Source organism: Pimephales promelas, chromosome 10 (assembly GCF_988280905.1).
Source record: "Pimephales promelas chromosome 10, fPimPro1.hap1.1, whole genome shotgun sequence".
In the NCBI taxonomy this organism is placed as follows: domain Eukaryota; kingdom Metazoa; phylum Chordata; class Actinopteri; order Cypriniformes; family Leuciscidae; genus Pimephales; species Pimephales promelas.
Genome location: NC_142778.1, coordinates 5,134,112 through 5,151,158, shown reverse-complemented (window position 1 = coordinate 5,151,158; position 17,047 = coordinate 5,134,112). Strand labels below are relative to the sequence as shown.

The following is a 17,047-nucleotide window of genomic DNA, read 5'->3' as shown; positions in this document are numbered from 1 at the left end:
TGAGACATATGTTTCACTTAGCTAATAGCCTATATTTAAATCTATATTTAGCCAACTAAGCTAGCATATCCAACAGGAAATCAAATTTTAATCGAATGCTCTCAGCGTTAGATATGGTTATAACAGTATAGCATCACAAATATGATATTTAATGGAGAGTAGAAATATGATATTTCAATATTAGTTTTAGTATTAGTTTCATCTTCATTTTAAGTGCTATAAATTAATGATATGGGGTTCGACCCTGCTGAAAACAACCTAAACTGGCTTGCTGGTCTCCCACTTGGCACTTTTTTTAAATGTTCAAGCTGAAGCTGGATTCAAGTTTAAGACCAACTTGGGAGACCAGTTAAACTGGCTAAAACCTATGGAAACTTGTTTCTGCCATGGAATAAAAAAACAATTGCAAACTTTCAATTCTGTGAGATATAAAGTCAGAATTGTGAGGGCAAAAAAAATAGTTTATTTCTCACAATTCTTTTTTCAATTAATTGTACGACACAAACTTGCAATTGTGAGTTAATTACAAATTGTGAGATAAAAAATACACAATATAAAAAAAGGTATGAAATAAAAAGTCTCTTTTTGTTTGTTCCATGGCATAAACAAGGTTCAATTAAAACCAGCATACCGACTGGGTTTAGCCGTTTTTTATTCAACAGGGAAGTGGGTAGTAGCGGTCATAGTCAATCATTTCACTGTATGTAATTGACATGTTTATGCAAAACTTCTTAATATTCAAAGTAGTAGCATTGTTAACACTTCACTGTTTAAGATGAATTAAATATTTAACACGTTAAATTTACCGCACATTTAATCATTCGACTATTTTACAAGACTGGAATAAGAGCACCAAAGCACACTAAAAATCCTTTTTATCAGTCAAATTAATTTAAAATGAAAATGCAAACTCAACAGAAATATGACCAGGAAGAGAAGACGAGCACTAGATTGCTGCAGGTTAGCGAGGAAAGTTTCTATTCAGAATGCACAGTTGGAAAGAACACTATGAACATGATTTATTGTTTTAATAAATTGCCAGCCATAAAACGCAGTATTAACCTGCATTCTCATGCATGTAGGGGTGCAGAATTGTGTTACTGGGAACTCCCCGAGTTGTGCAAGTAGACCATTGAGAGAACATAGTGAGCCTCAAAGATTTGTCAGTGTAAAAATAGACAAGAAACTCACCCTCGGGTTCAGCGGGTGAGCCCAGAGAGTTGACCTGGAAGGGGCGGAAGGGCTTTCCTTCAAAGGCAGGAACCTCCATGCTCTCCTCAGAGGATACAGTGACATCAGGCTGAGACTCAGAGATGGAGGACAGGAACTGGTCCATATCTGCCTTCTGATCCTGTAGAAGTTCATCTTCATGGGTAGATACAGAGAGGAACATGGTTAAAAACAGCCAGTCACAAGAGGGAAGAGATGGAGGAATGGATCTACCTCAAAACCATGAAGCAGTCATAAACGCGATCAATTATCCATTACAAGGTTTCGGACTGCGCCATTTCCAGGCATCGGTAGAGATGAAAAAAAAAAAAAATGAATCTTTCTAGTACTTCTCTAAACTTGCAAAAACATTCTCCAGAGTCTGTCTTAAAAACTACTAGTGGCAATCTGGAGGAGTCTTGACCCAGTTCTGTCAAACCCCATATACTAGTCTCATCTCTTCAACACAATGCCACTGCTCTCCACGTAAAATGAATGAAAAAGAAAAAAAAATATGTAAAGTGCAGAGTCTCTGGGAAAAAGCTTCCAACTGAAACAAACACGGCACAACAAACGCTTCCGAACACTCTAATTTACTTTGATTGCGGTGAGATGTGCTCAAGCTGAGCAATAAAAAGAGTTGCCAAATTACATGTGTGTGTGCGTGTATGAGAGCTAATTACTGAAGCCAAGCTTTTCATACAGGTGTAATTATCTTGGCATCTGAGATTCAGAGAGATTCTGCAGTTTTTAAGGGGACTAAAAGCTCACATCAGGACAAAAGAACACATAAAATCTACCCAAAGTCTTTGTACACCGTTTCTCGGTTGTTTTAAAAGCCGTTTTCTGAGCTCATGACATCATGGCTTGAAAAAGGGAGGCCTGGGTTTGGGTTCACATGAACTCCCCTACATTCAAATGTTATTCAGTCTATCTTTAAGGAATTGATGGTTATTGATTATGTAAAATCTGTCTGTTTTAGTAACATGCACTCATTGCTGCTTGTCGCCACAGAAACAGAGCAAATCTCTATTTTCTCCATAAGGACACTGATTTTTAGCGAGAATGTACAAACCTTTTTAGTGATAATGTCATTGTCAAGAAAGACCTACCATGAGCTCCAAGAGAGTTAAATGATATCTGTTTCTGTCACAAGTTCAGAATGTGAGTTTAATATTTAATGTAAAAACTGTAAAAAAGGACCTTGTTGTGACTATATTGGGGCCTTAATATAATAGAGTATCCTTAAACTCAAGTGTTTTGCAATAATCTTTAGATCTTATACCCGAAAAGTGTTATATTGTACAGTCGTTTCTGATTACCTCATAAGAATTTAAATAGACCAGTTACTTTGTCTTTTGTTTAAAATCAAAGTTTGCAATGTTGTGATTCATCTCAGAGTCGCATTGGAGTTTAGCAAGCAAACATTTCACAATCTTGATTCGTTGCAGTGTTCACTGTCAGTAGTAAAACCAAATCGACAAAAACGAGTAAAACATTAAAGCGGACACCTTCTTCCGAGTTGTTACCTAGCAACAGAAGAAATTACCCAAAAACTCACTCTTACTCATGATGCAAATAAAATAATGTGACAAAAGGAAGTGAAATCAAAGTTGTAGTTCTAGTGACCAAGTGATAAAGAAGCAAATGATTTGAACTGGAAAAGGGTTTCTGTCTTGTATAATCAAAAACATTAAACACATTGTTCAAAACAAAAAAGCAAATGATTTAAACATTGTAACAAAAAAAATGGCTTTTTAATGAACTCCACCTACAAATACTCTGAAAATTCACAACATCAAGAGCATCTCTTTTTCTTCTCTCCAACAATAATCACCACACACCTAGTGAAAAAACCTATACCAAAATGTATTTAAAATTAATGTATTAATTATATGCAAGTATACTGCAAATCATATCAGTTCAAATATTTACTGACATATCCCTTGAGACTGATTTAAATATTATGATTAAACTTCATTTGGAGTACTTCTTTATTACTTCTAATATTAAGCCTTAAATGTTTAATATCAGTATTAGTAAGGATAGTCGGATCTCTGTATAATATCTTTAAATGCAAGATATTTAAAGTGTACCTAAAGTATGCCTGCAATAGTTCCACTTTAGGAAAATCAAATATACTTAAAAGGGTGATTAACTGAGATGATGATGATCTCAGAGGTCATGATATTATAAGAATATCCTGTAAGTTTCAGAACTGAAAACGTCCTTGTTGAAAACTCATTTTAATATGCAAAACTGAGTGTTTTTCAGCTAGGCTCAAAACTAGGGTAGAAAATAGCCTATTACTTATTCATTTTGATGTTTTTGAATGTAAAAACAAAGCGAACGTCATAAGTTGACCTCAGACAACAATATATTCAAATTGAAAAAGCCAGTTCATGACCCAATCTTTAGTTGGACCTCATCGCAATTTCTAGATATCTAAAGTGCATTAAGTACAAAATTTGTTGTTTCAATTTAACAGACTTACAAAAGTACAATTGCAGGGTATTTATATTAAGTACTATACATAAATATGTAGATGTAATTGTAGTATACTTAGCATAAACTGAATATAGGTCAAATACATATTCCTTTTCTTGTGTGTGTTTGTAAGAAGTCCATTTCCACCGTTTTCAAAGCCACCACCCGAATCCAGATGTCCACACTTACCAATCTCATCCTGGATCTCCTCTGCGACGTACGGCACCTTGTAGAGCAGAGACAGGCTCTGGTTCATCCTCTCCTCAATCACCCGCAGGTGGGTCATCACCTAGGAAACACAGACACACACTTCTAAATCAGCGGCCGATTTACACAAGATGATATTTAGAAAAAGACTGTGGTTGTGTTAAAGGGCATGCAGCGTTGGATGGAAGTAAATCAGAAAAACAAAGGCTTTGTGGTGATCTCAATGTGGAAATGTTGAGAAGAAACTGTGTGTGTGTGTGTGTATGAGCAACCACGCCTGTTCTTTTGTTGTCACTAAATTTTTGTGCAATGCTCAAAAACCAGCAACAGATGGCAATGAAGGGCTTGTATGTGTGTGTGTGTATACACACACACATATATATATATACATATATATACACACACACACATGTATATTACTCTAAAATGTCATGTAGACCCACTTGACGCCCGTCTGGACCTCAGAAAGTTCCTGCATACTGTATTTAGCTGTCGCACTGTTGGTTTAGGAAATAAGGAGGTTTATGTTGGTCTAGTCAAACCTGGACTTCAACTCATTTGTGAGGAGTTACCAAAATAGACGACACTGCCATTTCTCAAACACACTGTTCTATAAATCACAGCCCCACAAGTCACCAGTGTGACTGCTATGTTTTGCTTGAGCGCTACGTGTGTTTATAAAACCTACATGAGACTTAACGGTTTATAAGGGGATTTTATGTTTCATTATATTTACTTATCCTCATGTCAATCCAAACCTGTGTGTCTGTGGAGCACAAAAGTGGATATAAACATTCATACAATGAAATCACAGATTGCAAAAAAAAAAAAAAAAAAAGGATTGTAAAAGTGATATTTTTAAAGTCATTATACACTATGAGGGTGAGTAAATGATCATTTGGTAATTTTCATTTGGGTGAATTATCTCATTAACTTTCATTCCATGAATATTTCAAATTGAGCAGATTCGGAGCCCAAATTCAATATCAAGAAGATTTATAAATCTTAAGGAAAATAATTAAGTAAGTTCGTAGAAACTTTCTTAAATGCAAAGAAGAAAACTGGCTTGAGGAGATCAGGACTCAGAATCACGTTTTTTACATCGTCATTTATTATAAATAGTTATTTTTCATAGTAATAGTAATATATATCATATGTAGCTAGTGTTAGTTTGTAATGCTTAAGATTTTAAACAACCCAATAAATTCATAAAACATAAATTGAGACTTAATTAAGACATAAATTAAGTTTATTCTAACATTATGACCTGGTTTAACAGACAGGGCTTAGATTAACCCAGAATTAGGCCTTTTATAAACGTGAAAATGTTTTGTTTTGTTTTTTTAAATGGCACTGACATTTTAAGATTAGATTTCAGATAAAACAGCTCAAACATGCATTTTGGTCTAGAAGTAGGCGTAAACCTTGTCTATGAAACCGGAGGTAAGAGGTTATATTATAAAAACGCAATATTCTTAAATTAGAAAACAAGACGAAAATAGCTTTGCTATAGAAAATGCTTTGTGAATCCACCTCAGACCGAGAGGTTTGCCTAATTAAATCTGAAACAAACAGAACTGCTATCAGTCAGTAAACAAAAACACAAGAAGTAAACTGTTGTGAATGTGGGTTTCATTTCCCATAATTCTCAGATCTATGCACACCTGGATCTGAGCCACGTCCCGTCTCCAGTGACAAACCTCTGTGCTGACTGAGGCCAGTCTGAAATGCAATTTATAGAGCCACGCCATTGGCTCAGACTCTAAAGTTACAGCCAATCAAATCGCTAAGTGTGTTGTTACACAAGAGCAGTGCAGTGCTAATCTCTCATATAACGTTCGAACAAGAGAATCCAGTCATGCTAACGGACAATCCTCTCAACTTCTGTACACCGTACAAAAACACGTACAGTTACCAAGCTTAAAGGGGAAGCGAGTTATTTTTGTGCCACTGGCAACACCAATTAGAAAGAAAAATATCAAGAACATGTTCTACTCTGACATCTACTATAGTTTACCAGTTACCAGGAAATCATCCAGTAAATGGTCTTATGAATATCAAGTAGGGACCAAAAGGCAAGTAAAACTGTTATAAATTGGACAAAACTGCATAAGGCGAGAAAATATCTAATTAAGCATTGGATTTAGCAATAAAGGGAGACTGACTTGGGACTTCATCTGGGCGGCCTTCTCAGGGTCCACGGCCAGGACGTGCTGGTAATGGCGGATGGTGTGCTGGCGATCTTTATTCTCGGCACGCATGTACCTCTTCAGAGCCTGGAGGATACGGTGGGGCTGTGGAGACAGAGAGTGAGGAGATAAATTGACCACAAAGGAGAGAAAATAAAAGGCAGGGTGAGTCAGGTGGACGTTTCGTTTCTTTATGAGTTGGCTGATCCGTGAATCAGCATTAGGATCAAAGAGCCGCAAGACGGAGAAATAACAAGGGGATTAGCAGAGATGCTGAAAGTCCGGCTCTGGCTCTCTTCATGCAAATCATTTCAGGGGATTAAACATTACATAGGTGCCCAATTCAAATTAATATCTTAAGTAAGTGAAGCCACCCTCACTGTTATGAGCTTTCATCGGGATAATAGAGGACAGGTAATCTGCCACCATTAAATCACGCCGCACGGGGGAAAGACAACCATCGCCCGTTGGAGACTTAAGTATGAGAAGTGTAATCTGGTCATTATGAGATGACAATGATCCTTCAAGGAAGCATTTATCTGTCAAAGTTCTTTAACTTACTCACAGAACCTGCTCGTTGCATAATTTCACCAAAGCTCTCAGATTTCATCCAAAAAAATGGAAGTCAAACGGGTTTGAAATCATGTTCCTTTTCCCCTTTAAAGGGATAGTTCACTTTGAAATTCATTTTTGGTATGTTTTAGCTTACCCCAAGGGCATCCAAGATGTAGGTGTCTTTGTTTCCGCACTATTTTGATATTTTTAGGTCAAACCGTTCTTGTCTGTCAGTCATATAATGGAGGTCTATGGTCACCACCTCAAAGAGCATGCACAGAGAAGTCCAAATTAAACATGATTTAATGACTCGTAAGTACATATTGATGGCCTAAGACACGAAACGAGCGGTTTGTGTGACAAAATGAAAAACGTCAAAGTGATCTGAAGGCATTCGGTCTGCGCAAGCGCCGGTATTGATCTCTCGCGCGGTTGCAGAAAAAAATTCAACGCCGTCTTTTGATTTATATCGAAATCGTCTTCCATTGCGATTTCCTGTATATCTAAATATGTTTTGATCTTCACAATGAAAGTTAATGTACACGTGCGAGAGATCACTTTAAGCACTTGCGTAGACCAAAGCGCCCGCGCCCCGAGATCACTTGGACGTGGCTGTGGTTACAAGAGGTAAAAACGATATAAATACTGTTCGTTTTCTCACACAAACCGCTCGTTTCGTGTCTTAGGCCATCAATGTGTACTTAAATTTACGAGTCATTAAATCATGTTTAATTTAGACTTCTCTGTGCATGCTCTTTGAGGTGGTGACCATAGACCTCCATTGTATGCTTGACAGACAAGAAAGGTTCGACCTTAAAATATCAAAATTGAAACTACTGCAGAAACAAAGACGCCTACATCTTGGATGCCATTGAGGTAAGCTAAAATATTAATTTCAAAGTGAACTATCCCTTTAATATCATTTGTAAACGGAGCAAAAGGTCATTGTTGGTTGTCTCACCCTGGGTGGATCAGCCTGCAGAGCGGCTAGGTAGTTCTCCAGCGCAAGACGGCGCCGATCGTTCAGCATCGCCTCTACCCGGGCAAGGTGAGTCTCCACCAGCTGCTGTTTCTCACTGGCTGCCTCCTCCTCCAGGGACTCCACCATAGCCTGGAAGTGCTGCAGAGAGAATGATAAAACAAACCATAAATAAACAAGTCACATCTTGTACGAGATGTCCTCTGGCATGGAAGCTGAGGTTTACCTGGATCAGTGTCTGTCTCTCGGCTTTGGGCAGGTTCCTGGCCTGGCTCTCGGCCTCCTCCCACTCCTTCCTCACCTGATGGGAGCAACACAAACAAAAAAAACTTGGGGCTCTGGTGACACAAATAAGGGCTGGACCTCAACTCCATAACAGTAGGTCACATGGCAACTCTCTTATCTAAATGTAACTGTGACCTCTCACTCACCCTCTCCATGCGGTTGCGGTGTCTGATCTCGAGTTGCTCCTTGGCCTTCTGGAAACGGCTGTGCTCTTTATCATCTGCTGGGGTCTCGAAGTACACATCCACATCATCTGTGGGTTGAGGAGTGGGCGGCACTGAGGAGAGGAATAGTGTGAATATAAGCCCTCTTCAAAACATTCATTTTTAGGCATCACGGGTACACTGCAGAATCTAGGATGTTGCTCGACTCGTACCTACAGAACGTAAGGCAGGAAAGCATGATTACTTTGTGGAAATTGCAATCCTATAATGCATTGCGACAAGCTCAGTGAAAAGTTTCAGAGTTGAGGGAAATGTACTTATTCAGTACTGAAAATTATGCGAAAACGTTTTATATCCAAATTTTGTCATGCATTGTGAGTTTATTGCCGTATGAAGCTGTTAGCTCAGCAACGTCATACTTAAAGCGATAGTTCACTTTGAAATTGATTTTTGATATGTTTTATCTTACCTCAAGGGCATCTAAGATGCAGGTGTCTATGTTTCCAACGAATTTTTAGGTATTTTTAGGTCAAACCGTTCTTGTCTGTCAGTCATATAATGGAGGTCTATGGTCACCACCTCAAAGAGCATGCGCAGAGAAGTCCAAATTAAACATGATTTAATGACTCGCAAATGTAAGTACACATTGATGGCCTGTTTAATTTGGACTTGCTCTTTGAGGTGAACAGACAAGAACGGTTTGACCTAAAAATATAAAAAATTGAAAATACTGTGGAAACAAAGACACCTACATCTTGGATGCCCTTGAGGTAAGCTAAAACACATCAAAAAATTCATTTCAAAGTGAACTATATAAATCTTTAAAGATAGACCTACTTTGAGCTACGAGGTTGTTAATCAAGGTTATTACACGGCTCTGTGGAATATTTGATTCTGATTGGTCAATCATGCCATCCAGCGGTGTGTTATTCCCCGATAATCAGTGTTGGGTAAGTTACTCTAAAAAAGTAATTAATTACTAGTTACTAATGACCTCTTCAACAGTGTAATTAGATTACTGTACTAATTACTCTCTCTAAAAAGTATTTAATTACTTTTAAAATCCCATATCAATCTCAACCAGCTGAATAATACAAGGATAGACATGAATCTTTTTTAGGTCTTTCAAATAAATACTATAAAATTGCATGAATTATCCTTAAACAGACCATACAGACTGATAAAATATTAAAACTCAGTCAAATCAATATTTTGTGATGTCATCTGGCATCGTGGACTCGCTCTCTCGTTTCATACAAACGCAGCTGCTGCAATTTTGTGACTATTGTTTTGTACACCGTTTTAAAATCGTACCCGTTTATCTTAAAATCCAACAGTTTCATCTCAAATCAATATTTCTTATCCCCATCATTTTGTGTTAATATCCCCATTATGTGGCAAAACGCTGTATACCGTATCTAGTTTGAACTTGCTGCGCGAGCAACTGCTCTCTCCACGGAGACTTTGCGTTTAAAGACCTAATAAAATATTATTTTGACTCGGATCAATATTTCGTGCCTACTTATTTACTTATGTGGCAAGTAGCCTTGTAATAAGGGGGATAAAATACATTCAGCCGGTTGTCATCTCAGAATAAAACATGACACGGTCATCTCTATGAAAGATACTATCTTTACCGTTTTCTCATCACTCATTTTTGTTGCGTTTATTTTTATTGAAAAGTAAGTGTGCAGCAGATATTTACATATTCATCTATATGCGATTTGCTAACAGTGCAACACCTCTCACGTATTTAGAACTTTTCACCCCCATTTTTTAAATATTATTTCATATTTATTCTATTTTTATTATCTGTGTCCTTTTGTTTGTACAGTGGAAGCTTTTGTCACCAAAACAAATTCCTCGTATTATGAAAGCGAAGAACAAAAGTATATCGGGGCTTATAGGGAGCTCACTATCTTTTAAAAAAGAGCTCTAGAGACCAATTTTTTAAAACACATTTACAGACAGATCAACAGACAGGTCCAATGAAAGCAAAGGAGGAGCAGCAGAACAAAACGAGACCACTAAAACCAAACCAGGGGAGAATAAGCATCCCACAGAGAGCTATGACTCTAGAGATGGGTTTGTAATTCCCCTGATTCTGAGAGAACTAGACAGTCCTTCATTTCACATTCCTTTCATCCTGTCCTCTGAAAAGCGCTCTTCTGACAGAACTGCTCCCCCTTAGCATTTATCTTAAGAGTTACTGCTCAACTCAGCACGCTATGATCAAGATAAAATCAGTTTTCCTTAGTATAAAGATGACAAGGCTGTCTTGACTTCCCATAAGGCTGTGCACAAAAGGCAACATCAGACATGCATATTGATTAGAACTAACAGCACCTATACTAATAAGAGGACAGGAGAAACCTTGAATGATGAAAGTTATCGTGATAAAAAAAATTCATATGAAATCCATCAGTTCATATTGCCATAAGAACACATGGATGATGGTTTCTATGACACAAATACAATACATTTGCAGATTAGTAATAAAAAAGACTTAACCAAAGCAAAGACGGCGTAAAAAGGGACCGCACAAGCAGAAATAACAGGAAAAGAACAGACTCAATTAAATCAGATTAACTCATTAACACACGGCCTCTGGTGATGTTTTGCTTTAACAAAATGCATTGATTGTGAAAATTAATAATAATGATGATGATTGTTAGGGGGGTAACAATATATCGTGCCACAATATATCGCAATACAAAAATGCAACAATATGTATCGTGGATAGTCCCCCCAAAATAAATTTTTTTAGTGTAAGTATAATACATTGAACTACTATATATAATGTTGATTATAATGTATAATAATGCAATGGGGGAATATTTGTGGGTTCTGATCATGCCAAATATCTGATGTTACCTGTAAAAAGTTACATTATTTTAAATATATCTAGTCAGTGAAAGCGTGCAAGCATATTCATCTACAATAACTCTGTAATTTCAGCTTCAGAATTATGAATATTGTTATTCTGGTGTCCCCATTGTCCTTGGGTTATAAGCACCAAGTCCAAGTCTATTCATTTACACAGACAATGTAATATCAAATTTAGCATTTTAATCAACAGTATATTTTTGGTAAACCTTTTACCAAATAATATCAAATCGTGAGTTCAGTATCGTGATATGTATCGAATTGTGCATGAGGGTATCGTTACACCCCTAATGATTATTAAATAAAAATAATAAATAAATAATTAAACAATTTAAATAAATAATAATAATTTAAATAAATAATAATTAAATCATGTAAATTCATAAAAATAAATAATACCCAATAATGAAATACATTTATTCCTACAACTATTATTGTTGTTTTTAATTAAATACAAACTAACTAATAAGAAGAAGAACAGTAATAATAATTATAATTACAATAAATCAATGCTTTTTAAAATGTGAAAAAAAAATTGTCTGGCAAATAAATAATAAAATTAGTCATTAATTAGCCAGCAAAAATGTTCACGGTTGTAAAGCAACGCAGAGAATTACACTGGTGTAGAACGTATTGTAATGAATGACTGCGGCTCATCCAATCAGAATTTTAAGTCTCAAACATTCGTTTTCAAAGGCTGCAAATTCGTTTTAAAGCAGGCTGTTGAGGTACACTAACACAGTGTTAGTATTGTGAGAGAAAGCAAGGAGAAGGAGCAGGGTGGAGCAGAAGGGGGCGGAGTCCTTGATGACGAGCGTGACTTACTCAAACGTTTGCACACGGCCATGCAGTACTCCTCCGAGTCGAAATTGTTGCGGTTGCCGGCACAGCCTCCGTAGATGAAGCGCACACACTTCCTCTGCTGTATGTCGAAGTGCCAGCGAGGCTTAGAGGCACGGCAGGGGCCGGTCTCCGCCTCCAGAGAACACACAGCTAACACAGGAGGGGAGGCGCAGTTAGAGCCTCCAGCCACCAGGGGCAGCAATCAGTAATGATCAGTAGTGATTTTGCCAAGACAGACATGTTCCTAGATATATGTTTTGTTGATCCTGGAGCAACATTCCTGTCTGAAAATGTAGTCCTAACCATAGATATCTAGATATCGCTAGACATGTCGAGATATCGCTAGATTTCGCTAAATATGTATAGGCTAGATATGTCGTACACGCTGCTGGCCAATGGAGGTCGACGTCTGCACCTGGCGGCCATCTTGTCACAGGCAGCTCGCTCACTCGTAACATTGCGTTAATGGTACACATACTATTTAAATGACCATAACTTGCTCAATTTTCTACCGATTTTCAAATAGTTTGTTTTGTTATAAACGTCAGAGATGTAGTTATGACACTGCATACTTATGAATAAAAAGTGTATAAATAAATAATCATCCAGATAATTATAGCCACGTTAATAACGTTTGTAAGAAACCAAACCGTTTGTAAATCCGTCAAGATTTGAACGAGATAAGAGTATTTGTGTTCGTGCTGACCACTCATCTTACATCAGCTTGTCTGTGACAAGATGGCCGACGGTGATGACGATGGAAACTCCGCCGTAACACATCTAGCCTTTATATATATATATACATCTATGGTCCTAACTGTACCGATACTTCTGCCTAAAATCAGAGGGGAATGATGGGTGAATAACACTGATGTAGAAGTGCCTAAACTTGGCAGCAACTGTAAATGTGTCCCTCAAATCTGATTGGTTGATTGGAATGTTGCTCCAGTAACATGTTGGACTTGGTTAAATCACGTTCACCCACAATAGTGGCCACACACTTTTTCAGCGGCCTTGGTTCCAGACGTATTTTTCTCCTTTTTACTTTCTCCATACATAAATATAACGTTAAGAACATTAGCCTCCATTCCAATGGACAATAACGTTTGACAATAGCCGTGATGTGGACTTCGCTGTCCTTAAATAACTAGAATGATTATAAAAACTTTATAGTTATATTTTTAATTATAAACAGCCTTTTAGTATAAAACCAGTGAACTTCACTGTAAAATATTCAGTTGCATACAAATGTATAACAAGTTTGAGAGCGTAGGGAAATTCAATTGATTACATGTTTCATGACCAGTGGGCACTGCTGAGCCCTACCATAATTTTGTTTCCATGGTAACAGCGACTTCTCTGATTGGTGAATTCATCTTTAACAGGATTCTGAATAATGTCATTCTGGCTATAGCATGCAGATTAAAAAAAAGTTTGTGTCTGACGTGTGGCTTTAACAGTGTAATATATCTTATTATATTATACTTAATCTTGCAAGCATTAAACATTATATATAATTCAAAATTTACTTCTGGAACCCGACTGTTGCGCTATATAGGGTGTGCAGACAATAGCAAACAATAAAGGGTATACTTAAAGTCAGATATAACTTTAAAAAAAAAAAAAAAGTCAATAACTGTAAGCCTCTACAGAACAGGACCAGAGATAAGCATCAAATGAGTTGCTGTAATTGGACGCATTGTGACAGTCAGGAAATAAATAAAGGAAACAGAGTGTTACTGACCTTCCACTTCCTGCAGAGTTTTGTCATTTTCCTGGCTCTCTGGGACGACAGCTTTCTCTTTCTTCTCATCCTTTTCCTCACTGTCTCGGTCCTCCTCTTCATCCTCGTACACGTAGTGGTAGTCCTCCTCATCTCCGTCATCCTCCTGCTCTTCCTCTTCTTCAGCCGTGTCCTCCTGAGTGGGCGGCTCGTTGGCAACAGGCTCGCTAAAAACGAGATAAGACACAACTTTAAATCTTTGGTCTTTTCGCTTTTTTTCTTTCATTTAAACAGAAGCAGCACCCCAAACAACATCCCACTCCTTTAAAATAGTATAACCGTCAAAACACACTTTTAAATAAAGTAACTATATTGAATGTCTTTAAATTGGCAATGTGTTTTTATATTTTTCACAATTTAGGCCGTGATCCACTGGAAAGTCATGCGGGTTTGGAAAGAATTGAGGGTGAGTAAATGACAGGGTTATTGTTAACTAATACATAAACCATAAAAACACTGTAATCTGTGAAACTAGTAATCTGTCTTGAACTAATCTTTTTTCGTGTCATTTGGCTCATTCAACGGAACGAAATGAACGAGTTGACTCGGGAAAAGATTTGTTCATTTTGATGAACGAGTTTGAACAGGAAAGTGACGAACAGAGCAAGGCTACCATTTGAGCTTATAAAACATTTTAAAAAAATTTTTAAATGAGTGATCGTTTCGCTTGATAAGACCCTTATTTATCGTTTGTAATCGTTTAAAGCCCTTTGAACAGTTTGCAGTTTGCACTGAAACTGTCTTTTTGACCTTGAACCGTTTGGTTCCCATTGAAGTCCATTATATGGAGAAAAATGCAGGAATGTTTATCAAAAACCTTAATTTCTTTTCGACTGAAGAAAGAAAGACATGGATATGGATGACATGGGGGTGAGTAAATTATCAGCAAAAGTTTTTTTTAGCAAAAGTAACTTTAACTAATGTAGTTACCTATTGTTAATAAATGAAAGTGTTAGCCTAAAACTAAATAAACTAGAGTTTTTTAATAATTAAATCATTTTTTTAAATGTAAACAAATGACAAACATAAAAATTGCTAAACCTTTAAAATGAAGTGCATCTATTATACGTGGAGCTATCACGCAGTCAAATACGATAAACAAATACAAACAATTTGTTTAGGCGGTTCAGAGTCGATTCTTTCTTTTCGGAGACAACGTGCGCTTTCAACTTTACAACTTTGCAGAATATTTACATTCACAAACAGCTATCTTACACACTGAAATATATTGAAATATTGGTAACACTTTACAATAAGGTTCGTTAGTTAATATTAGTTAACTACATTAGTTAATACTAATAATGAATAGCACCATATACAGCATTTGTTAATCTTTGTTAATGTTATTTTCAACATTTACTAATACTTGATTAAAATCTTGTTACCATTAATTAATGCACCGTGAACTAACATGAACAAATGATGAACAGCTGTATTTTCATGAACTAACATTAACAAAGATGAACAAATGCAGTAACAAATGTATTGCTCATGGTTAGTGCATGTTAGTAAATACATTAACTAATGTTAACTAATGAACCTTATTGTAAAGTGTTACCGAAATATTGATATATTGAAAATATAAAAATAAATTCCAATTCAAAACATAAAAAAAAAAACTATAATAGTACATCAATGACACTAAAATAACACTGGTAAATGATGACAAAAATGATTTTTAGATGAACTATCCAAAGAAAAATCTGGAAAAACAGAGGGAGGGGAGGAGAACAGGTTGGAAGTTTTATGATTTATGGAAGTGAATCAAACAGCTGTCAGAGGTCAAAGGCATGGCACTCGAAAATATCCAGATGGCCAACTTAATTTATCCTACACAAACGCACACACACGGCGTATGCTCTCACACATACAATTTTTCAGCTACTACTGTACTTCTCAAATGATAAGACACGACAGGTCACAGTCATACTGATGCATCATCCTTTGATAAATTTGCCAGGGGCGCTCAGGATAGGCTGTGCCCATTTTTTAGAAATATGGATATGTAAATAATTGATAATTAATTAAGTTTAGTGAATGAGTCGGTGTCTTAAATTGGACCTCCACGCCTGAGATTTTATTTAATGATGATTTGTTGGCGCCGAAATATAGCGGAGTTGCTTTGGCCATCCGAATTAGAGCAAAAATATTAGAATTTAGTTTTCTTGTTGATAGCGCAAGGTAAATTGTGATAAATGAAAGGTAAATTAACTAAGAAACCACAAACTAACATTGGACTAAGAAACCAAACTCGAGAAAGTTGAGAAAGACCACATGCATGTCAACTACCACCACGTTACCTCTCCTCTACTGCTTCATCATCTTCATCTTCTTCATCCTCATCCTCAATGACAGGCTCCTCCACCTCCTCATTCTCATCATCTTCATCCTCGTCATCAAGCTCTTTTGAGGGTGAAGCAGGAGGTACGGGCTCCTCGGGACGAGTAGACGGGCAGCAGACGTATTCAGTGCCGTGGAACTTATCGATGCCACAGGGAAGCAGCATGCCGTAGCTGTGCAGGACCATGCTTCCCTTAGAACAGGCCTAGAGAGAGAGACACACACGCACACAGAGAGAGAGTCAAGAAATCCGATTCAATTAGAGCAAATGTGGTTTGAAAGGCCAGTCTGCTGTGCAAGAACAGCCCGAAGAAATTCAGCAGATCTGTTAAATGTCTGTCCCAGGATCAGTGGAGTCAGCGCACGGAGATGCTTTCACAATGCACACACAGAGAATGATAGACGGCAGCTTGGAGTGATTTACGGTACGAAAAGTACTGACCACGTACACACTGCAGCTAAATTTGGTTCTGCATTCTGCATCCAAATGGATTCAGGAAGAAAGACAATATCTATCTGCGATGTTCAAAAACTAGTTTGCACAAGGAGTAGTAGGTATGATGGTAGAAATGCGTCACCTGCTAGAGATTTTGCTATACAGTTTATAAGGACTGTCTTTTATTATTTGCAGACGAGAACGACAAGATCCTCAAAGTGAACCTCAGATTTATTCAGTTGTTATGAATCTTATCTTTTGGTAACACCCATCAAAATAAATCAAAGTTAAAATGAAAAAATAATCAATAAAATGAGACAAAGTGCATTTAATTTGCAAAGTATTTATTCTCAACATTATCAAAAAAAAAAAAAGTTTTACCAGATGACTATTAAATATATAAAGTATTTTTAAATTGAATTTTTAGGAAGAACGATGTACTGCTGTTTAAAAATTAGGGGTCAGTAAGAAATCAGTTGTATTATTGAGGCAGAATGCATTACATTTGTAAAATGTGCTAGTAAAGCCTTTTTATTGTTACCAAGAACATTTCAAATAAAAGCAAGCACAGCTGTTTTCAACACGGACAATAATAAGAAATGTTTCTTGAGCATCAAATCAGCATATTAGAATGATTTCTGAAGGATCATGTGACGCTGAGGACTGGAGTAATGATGCTGAAAA

At 36.8% G+C, this 17,047-nt stretch overlaps 1 protein-coding gene across 5 annotated transcripts in view; it reads right to left on the bottom strand.

The window, feature by feature from the left end:
- The window catches only part of aplp2 (amyloid beta precursor like protein 2), a 90,537-nt gene that overhangs the window by 14,909 nt on the left and 58,581 nt on the right, over positions 1-17,047 (bottom strand). For 4 of the 5 annotated variants that reach the window (XM_039647378.2, XM_039647380.2, XM_089135340.1 and 1 more), the window contains exons 5-13: positions 15,888-16,132; positions 13,549-13,754; positions 11,787-11,954; positions 8,058-8,188; positions 7,853-7,927; positions 7,609-7,767; positions 6,069-6,197; positions 3,886-3,985; positions 1,192-1,365 (exon numbers count right to left, since the gene is read on the bottom strand). In XM_039647378.2, coding sequence (XP_039503312.1) covers positions 1,192-1,365; positions 3,886-3,985; positions 6,069-6,197; positions 7,609-7,767; positions 7,853-7,927; positions 8,058-8,188; positions 11,787-11,954; positions 13,549-13,754; positions 15,888-16,132 — 1,387 coding nt within the window. The remainder of the gene's footprint in view (positions 1-1,191; positions 1,366-3,885; positions 3,986-6,068; positions 6,198-7,608; positions 7,768-7,852; positions 7,928-8,057; positions 8,189-11,786; positions 11,955-13,548; positions 13,755-15,887; positions 16,133-17,047) is intronic. The other variant, XM_039647381.2, reaches the window with a different exon arrangement.